This window comes from Rhinopithecus bieti, unplaced genomic scaffold (assembly GCF_001698545.2).
Source record: "Rhinopithecus bieti isolate Rb0 unplaced genomic scaffold, ASM169854v2 scaffold_574, whole genome shotgun sequence".
Taxonomy (NCBI): Eukaryota; Metazoa; Chordata; class Mammalia; order Primates; family Cercopithecidae; genus Rhinopithecus; species Rhinopithecus bieti.
Genome location: NW_016803605.1, coordinates 6,273,829 through 6,282,351, shown reverse-complemented (window position 1 = coordinate 6,282,351; position 8,523 = coordinate 6,273,829). Strand labels below are relative to the sequence as shown.

Below are 8,523 nucleotides of genomic sequence, written 5' to 3'. Positions count from 1 at the left end.
CGCCCGGCCTCCCAAAGTGCTGGGATCACAGGTGTGAGCCGCCCGCCTCGGCCTCCCAAAGTGCTGGGATCACAGGTGTGAGCCGCCCGCCCGGCCTCCCAAAGTGCTGGGATCACAGGTGTGAGCCGCCGCCCGGCCGATGTATCAACTTTTTAAATGATTTTGTTGTCTCTTCCTTTTGTCACCTGGTACAAAATTTACTTTGTGTCTTAGAAGAATATGAAGATTTAGAGGGAGGGGACAAAGTTTTATATTCAGTATATATACATTTATCAGGTGTTTAAAAATCACTCTGCGAAACCAGCCTGGGAACCTTAGCGAAACTCTGTTTCTACTAAAAATAAAAAAATTAGCCAGGGCATGATGGTGTGCACCCGTAATCCCAGCTACTGGGGAGGCTGAGGTAGGGAGGATCACTTGAGCCCAGGAGGTTGAGACTACAGCAAGCCATGATCTATGATCCACTGCTGCATTCCCGCATGGACCTTGTGTCTCACACACAGAAATCTGATTTTCCTTTGTTTAGTTAAAAAAAAAAAAAAAATCACAGACAGGCACAGTGGCTCACACCTGCAATCCCAGCACTTTTGGGAGGCTGAGGCAGGCGGAATGCCTTAGCTCAGGAGTTTGAGACTAGCCTGGGCAATATGGTGAAACCCCATCTCTACCAAAAAATAAAGATTAATTGGGTGTGGTGGTGACTGCCTGTGGTCCTAGTTACTCAGGAGGCTGAGACAGGATTGCTTGAGCCTGGGAGGCAGAAGTTACAGTGAGCCAAGATCAAGGCACTCCAACCTGGGTGACAGAGTGAGACCCTGTCTCCAAAATAAAAAATCAAAAATCATACTGAGCTGGGTGCAGTGGCTCAGCTCACGCCTGTGATCCTAGCACTTTGGGAGGCCAAGGCGGGAGGATCACTTGAGCCCAGGAGTTCAAAATCAGCCTGGGCAACATAAAAAAGACAATTAGTTGGGCTACTTGGAAGGCTGAAATGGGAAGATGGCTTGAGCCCAGGTCAAGGCTGCAGTAAGCTGTGATCATGTCATTACACTCCAGCCTGGGCAACAGAGCAAGACACTGTCTCCAAAACAAATTCTGTTCTAATCCTTAATAGCTTTAATTTTTTTGGTCGTCTTGACCTGCAAGCGTGCTCAGAAAATTAAGTATTACACACATCTCTGAGATCTCCTTGTAATTCTGTTTCTGCCTTATTAAGTACATGTTTCATGATTGATGTCTTAAAGAATTGTTCTGTCCTACTGATTGCTTTTTATCTTGAATGCTTTCTTTGATTTAGCTAGATTTTTTGGAACACAATCTAAAAGTGTCATTTAATAAGTTTAGTTTTACTGCAATCACTGATGTTTGAAATTATTCCTATAATTTTTTTTTTTTTAATTAGAGATGGGGTTTCGCCATGTTGGCCTCCAACTCCTGACCTCAGCTGATCCACCTGCCTCGGCCTTCCAAAGTGCTGGGATTATAGGTGTGAACCACTGCACCTGGCCCAGTTTTGTATTTTCTAATTAATGGGTTTTCTTTTTAAATCTTTCCTGCCTCAACTGAAGCTACCAAGTTTCCTGCCACTCCTACTAATTCTCTGCAGTGTTTAACAATGTCTAATGTCAATGTGCTTAGCATGTTTTCACTTTCCCAAATTTAAAAACTTGTTTTATTTAAAAACTTGTTTTACACTCACAACTTTTGGAAAAAAATTTTAGTAGCTTCTTTCAAAACTGATTTTTCCTTCTTCATAGTTCTTTCAGAAGGTGTATGCAGGTGGTACTTTGAGTCTATGTCTGAGGGTATCTTTTATTCTCACTTTTTGATGGTAGTTGGCTATACGTAAAATCCTAGGTTATTACGTGTTGTCACCTCTAGTGTTGTGGAGAAGATGCCTCGTTTGATTCTACTTCCTTTGTAGGTAATCTATTTTTTTCTTAGTAGCTTTTGGGATTTTGCTCTGAATCTTTTTGTTATGCTGTTACTTTATTATTTGCTTATTTATTTGTGACAGAGTCTTGCTGTGTTGCCCAGGCTGGAGTGCAGTGGTGTGATCTCAGCTCACTGCAAGCTCCGCCTCCCAGGTTCCCGCCATTCTCTTGCCTCAGCCTCCTGAGTAGCTGGGACTATAGGCGCCGCCACCACACGTGGCTAATTTTTTTGTATTTTTAGTAGAGATGGCGTTTCACCGTGTTAGCCAGGATGGTCTCGATCTCCTGACCTCGTGATCTGCTCACCTCAGCCTCCCAAAGCGGTGTGAGCCACTGCGCCCAGCCATTGTTTTGTTTTTAAGACAGGGTCTTGCTTAGTCAACCAGGCTGGGGTGCACTGGCCTGATCATGGCTCACTGCACCCTCAACCTCCAGGGCTCAAGTGATCCGCTCATCTCAGCATCCCAAGAAGCTGGAACTACAGGCGCCCACCACCATGCCTGGCTAATTTTTTTGTAGAGACAGGGTTTCATCATGTTGTCAAGTCTGGTCTTGAACCCCTGAGCTCAAGTGATCCACCTGCTTAGGCATCCCAAAGTGCTGGGATTACAACAGTTATGAGCCACTGCACCTGGACCAGATTTTTTGTTAAAAAAGTGAAATCATAAGGCCGTGCACAGTGTCTCATGTCTATAATCCTAGCAGTTTGAGCGGCCAAGGTGGGCGGATGGGCAGCATGGCAAAACCCTGTCTCTGCCAAAAACACATAATCCCAGCTACTTGGGAGACTGATGTGGTAGGATCGCTTGAGCCCAGAGGCTGAGGCTGTAGTAAGCAGTGAGTCATGATTGTACCACTATACTCCAGCCTGGTGATAAAGTAAGACAAAAAAAAAAAAAAATTCTGTTTACAACTTGTTAGACCTTTTATGAGTTCTACGAAAATGTCTACTTTTTTCAGATAATGCTTATACATCCTATCCTCCTTTTCTCCTTCTAGATCTAAGCATATCCTCCTGTTCACTGCACCCAGCAATCCTCTGCCATCTTTGTGTGGCACGACTATAATGCTGCTTCCACACTTCTGTTGTTTCATTCTTTGTTCCAAATCTCCGATTCCTCAGGATCACTAATAATCCTTTTTCTGGGCCAAGCACAGTGGCTCATGTCTGTAATCCCAGCACTTTGGGAGGCCGAGGAAGGCAAACCACCTGAGATCAGGAATTTGAGACCAGTCTGGCTAACATGGTGAAACCCCGTCTCTACTAAAAAGACAAAAATTAGCCAGGCATGATGGCAGGCGCCTCCAATCCCAGCTACTCAGGAGGCAGAGGCAAGAGAATTGCTTGAACCAGGGAGGTGGAGGTTGCACTGAGCTGAGTTCACACCACTGCACTCCAGCCTGGGGGACAGAGTGAGACTCTGTCTCCAAAAAAAAAAAAAAACCTTAACAAAACTTCTAAAAGAATTACTTTTGTTTTCAGTATGATGACACAACACTTACTTTAAAAAATGCTTTATATCTTTTCTTTGAGATGGGGTCTCACTCTGTTGCCCAGGCTGGAGTGCAATGATCTCGCCTCACTGCAACCTCTGCCTCCCAGACTCAAGCGATCCTCCTGCCTCACCCTCCCTAGTAGCTGGGATTAGAGGTGTAAGCCAACACACCCAGCCCTTTCTGTCATTTTTAAGATTTGACACTTGAGAACCTAGTCTGCTCATCTTGACATCAGAAAACAAGAGTATGTTTTAATATAACAATTTCTTTTTTGAGAGACAGGGTCTAGTTCTTTTGCCTAGGATGGAGTGCACAGGCATGATCATAGCTCACTCCAGCCTTGAGCTCCTGGGTTCAAGCAATCCTCCCACCTGAGCCTCCCGAGTAGCTGGGACTATAGGCAAGCGCCAATACGCCCAGCTGATTTTTGTATTTTGGGTAGAGACGGGGTTTTGCTGTGTTGTCCTTGAACTCCTGGGCTCCAGCAATCTGCCCGCCTCGGCTTCCCAAAGACACGCGTGAGCCCCTGGGCCCGACCCATACCAGTTCTTTTTTTTTTTTTTCTTCTTGAGTCAGAGTCTCGCTGTGTCACCAAGGCTTGAGGTGCAGTGGAGCCATCTCGGCTCACTGCAGCCTCCACCTCCTGGGTTCAAGCCATTCTCCTGCACAGGCATGTGCCACTACACCTGGCTAATTTTTGTATTTTTAGTAGAGACAGGGTTTCACCATGTTGGCCAGGCCAGTCTCGAACTCTTGACCTCAAGTCATCCACCCTCCTCGGCCTCCCAAAGTGCTGGGATTACAGGCGTGAGCCACTGCAACCAGTTTCTTAGTAACAGCTAGTACTGGGCTATAATTCTGGTGAGCCGGCTGGGTGCGGTAGCTCACGTCTGTAATCCCAGCACTTTGAGAGGCTGAGGTGGGTGTATCACCTGAAGTGAGGAGTTTGAGACCAGCTTGGCCAACATGGCAAAACCTGTCTCTGCTAAAAATACAAAAATTAGCCAGGTGTGGTGGTGCATGCTTGTAATTGGGAGGCTGAGGCAGGAGAACTGCTTCAATTGGAGAGGCAGAGGTTGCAGTGAGCTGAGAAAGTGCCACCACTGCAGCCTGGGCACCAAGAGTGAAACTGTCCAAAAAAAAAATTTTTTTGGCTGGACGCAGTGGCTCATGCCTGTAATCCCAGCACTTTGGGAGGCTGAGGCAGGTGGATCACCTGAAGTCAGGAATTCGAGACCAGCCTGGCCAACATGGCAAAACGCCTTCTCTATTAAAAATACAAAAACTAGTTGGGGTGTGGTGGTGGGTGCCTATAATCCCAGTTACTTGGGAGGCTGAGGCAGGAGAATCACTTGAGCCCAGGAGGCGGAGGTTGCAGTAGGCCTAGATGGTGCCATTGCACTCCACCCTGGGTGACAGGAACAAAACTCAGTTTCAAAAAAAAAAAAAAATTTCTGTGAGCCTACCTAGTTTGGAACCACTCAGGTAGGATGTTCTATGATGGGCACCTTGGGGTACTAAGGTGCAGACGACAAAGCACCAGCTGCTAGGAGAAGCAAAGGCTTTGGAATTCAACATACTTGGCTCAGTGGCTCATGCCTATACTCCCAGCACTTTGGGAGGCCAAGGTGTGTAGACTGCTTGAGCCTAGGATTTCGAGATTAGCCTGTGCAACATGGTAAAACTCCATCTCTATTTTATAAAAAAAAAAAAAAGACCTACTCAGCTGAGTCCCAGCTTGGCTGCTTGCTCACCATACCATCTGCCCTCTAGTTTCTTCACATATAAAAAGTGCCTACGAAGTGCTTACCACAAAGCCTGACATAGACAAATAATTTGTCCTGGTTTTGCCACTATGATTCCACGTCTCATTTTCTCCATCTGTACAAAAAGGTTCACACAGATAAATCATCTCAAGTCTCATCCAATGGTGTAATTCGATGATTGTTAATAAACTGTATTACCAAAAACTCAAACTATTTGGAAGCAATCCAGTTTTCCAATGGTAATAGTTTTATCATTTCTTCATTCTAAAGATATAACCTAGGTCTGGTCTGCAAGGGTATGCTCATTTTTTCTATTGTGTAAATAAAATGTTGGTTAATAGATAGGAAATGCGGAAAATTTCTCAAAGTTAGAGCCACTTAGACCATCTAATATAAAGCCCTCATTTTAGAAAACCAGATGAAAACTCAAATGGCACCTCTAGTTAAAAAAGCACCAACAAAAAACTTGAACCTACCAGTCTGATATGCAGCTTCTGCTGCCATCTCTGAAAGACCAACTGCAGTCATCCAAGTGGTTTCCAGCTTCAAGTATTCTTGGTGTTTCGAAGTCATCTATATAAATCAAGCAAAGTGCTTCAGACAGTATGAGAGGTCTAGCCCATTTAAATGGACTTAAAGTAGAAGATTTAGAGAACACTGATTATATTGATTAGACTTAATTCAATAATTTAGATACCACATGAGGTAGGTGCACTAACACAGAAATGCCTAGAACTTTCTGCTTACCTCAGCTCTGGCTCCTATGATCACCTGCCACACTTCATCTTCCTCCTGTGAATTCATTTTCCCAAGTAAACTTGTATATTGTCGGTAAAGAGAAATTAAGGTATAAACAGCCTACAAATACAGAATGAACAAGTCTGAGTAAAATAACTGAGACATATCAGAAGGAATAGAGAGATTTCTACCTCAAGGAAATTAAGTTCCACCACAGCAGACTGGCTCTTCCATCCTGCTGCCTCAATTAAACTGCACTATTATCCTATGAAGTAAAGGTATCAGGACATTAGTATCTCCGTCTGTAAACTTCTGTCTTTTTAAAAGCTTGTCAGCAGTTCAGACACAGAAACAGAAAACAATGCAAGGGAAAAAGCTGAAGGTTGAGGGAAAAAAAGCTGCTGGAAAATGTATGTAAAACAAATGCACAAATGAGACTTCAATACTTTTGATTAACCATATACTCTTTAAAAAAGTTTTATTGGCTGGGTGCGGTGGCTCACGCCTGTAAACCTAGCACTTTGGGAGGCCAAGGCAGGTGGATCACCCGAAGTCAGGAGTTCGAGACCAGCCTGGCCAACATGGCGAAACCCCGTCTGTACTAAAAATACAAAAAATTAGCCGGACATGGTGGTGCATGCCTGTAATCCCAGCTACTCAGGAGGCTGAGGAAGGAGAACTGCTTGAACCCAGGAGGTGGAGGTTGCAGTGAGCTGAGATCATGCTACTGCACTCCAGCCTGCGTGGGAAAGACTCCATCTCAAAAAAAAAATTTATTATTTTTTACAAACAGGATGCTCTGTCACCCAGACTGAAGTGCAGTGGCATGTTCACAGTTCACTGTAACCTCAAACTCCTAGACTCAAGTGATCCTCCCACCTCAGTCTCTGGAGTAACTGGGACTACAGACACACAACGCACCATGCCTGGCTAAGTTTAAAATTTTTCTTCTGGTAGAGATAGGGCTTGCTACATTGACTGGGCTGGTCTTGAGCTCCTGGCCCCAAGTGAGCCTCTCGCCTTGGTCTCCCAAGCTGCTGCTGGGATTACAGATGTGAGCCACCACGCCTGGCCCATATACTCTCTTTTCTATTAGCTTAGATCAGTGGTTTTTAACTAATCCTCACAGAGAAACCTCTGTTGATGGACCATGGCCCTGTGCCCCTAACTGCACCACATAAGCTCTACTTCTGTTTTATATACTAGGCTGCCACATTTAAGATTTTTCTGAAAAAAAGGTTCCTGGAAAAGTCTAAAACTAGTGATTTAGATCAGGGCTCAGCAAACGTTTTTGTGAAGGGCCTGACAGTAAATATTTTAGGCTTTGTGGGCCTTACAGCCTCTGCTGAAACTACTCAAATCCTCAAAAACCGTTACTGACAATACATAAACAAATAGGCCTGGCTATGTTTCAATCAAATACCAACATGGGCATCAGACACAATTTGGTTGTGAGCTATTATTTGCTAAACCATGGTTTAGAAGATCAAGAGTTAACAAGAGGAGACATACCTTAGTATATTCAGTAATAGCTTCAATCAATGCATATGTGGTCTGAGAGAGAAAGGTAGAGGTGCTATCTGTTACCAAAGACACCGCCCTCCTCATCAATGCTTCACTACTAAGGGAATGAGGCTCCGATTTCTGAAAGACACAAACATTGTCACTCAACCTCTAAACCTCATACTGAGAACTTTTTCACAAATTGGCAAGTAAAAAACATAATTGTCATGCTGCTTAGTGTTTTAGGCTGAAACTGCACTATATTCCTTTGGGTTATATTTTTTAAGGCCTTATTTTGGCAATTTAAGACAATATAGAGAAATAATTCTGGAGTATGCTTTCTAACCAACTTTCATTCTCTGCTCCAAAAAGCAAATTATTTCTTTATATATAAAATAAAATGCAGTGGGGTGCGGTGGCTCACACCTGTAATACCAACACTTTGAGAGGCAGAAGCAGGCGGATCACTTGAGGTCAGGAGTTTGAGACCAGCCTGGCAACATGGTGAAACCCTGACTTTACTAAAAAATACAAAAATTAGCCGGGTGGTAGTGGTGTGCATCTGTAATCCCAGCTACTCAGGAGGCTGAGGCAGGAGAATCGCTTGAACCTAGGAGGCAGAGGTTGCAGTGAGTCAAGACTGTGCCACTGTACTCCAGCCTGGGCGACAGAGCAAGACTCTTGTCTAAAAAAACAAACAGTGCCAGGCACGCTGGCTTACGCCTGTAATCCCAGTACTTTGAGAGGCTGAGGCAGGAGGATCACGAGGTCAGGAGATTGAGACTATCCTGGCCAACATGGTGAAACCTTGTCTCTACTAAAAACACAAAAATTAGCTGGGCGTAGTGGCACCCGACCCGCCTATAGTCCCAGATACTTGGGAGGCTGAGGCAGGAGAATCACTCGAACCCAGGAGGTGGAGGTTGCAGTGAGCTGAGATTGCACCACTGCACTCCAGCCTGGTGACAGAGTGAGACTCCATCTCAAAAACAAACAGGCCGGGCGCGGTGGCTCAAGCCTGTAATCCCAGCACTTTGGGAGGCCGAGACGGGCGGATCACGAGGTCAGGAGATCAAGGCCATCCT

General features: G+C 44.8%; 1 protein-coding gene across 3 annotated transcripts in view; it reads right to left on the bottom strand.

Annotated features, from left to right (window-relative positions):
- DIABLO (diablo IAP-binding mitochondrial protein) overlaps window positions 1-8,523 on the bottom strand; it is a 21,432-nt gene that overhangs the window by 5,198 nt on the left and 7,711 nt on the right. For all 3 annotated transcript variants that reach the window (XM_017890490.1, XM_017890500.1, XM_017890482.1), the window contains 3 exons: window positions 7,448-7,579; window positions 5,945-6,055; window positions 5,674-5,770 (listed from right to left, as the gene is read on the bottom strand). In XM_017890490.1, the coding sequence (XP_017745979.1) occupies window positions 5,674-5,770; window positions 5,945-6,055; window positions 7,448-7,579 (340 nt within the window). The remainder of the gene's footprint in view (window positions 1-5,673; window positions 5,771-5,944; window positions 6,056-7,447; window positions 7,580-8,523) is intronic.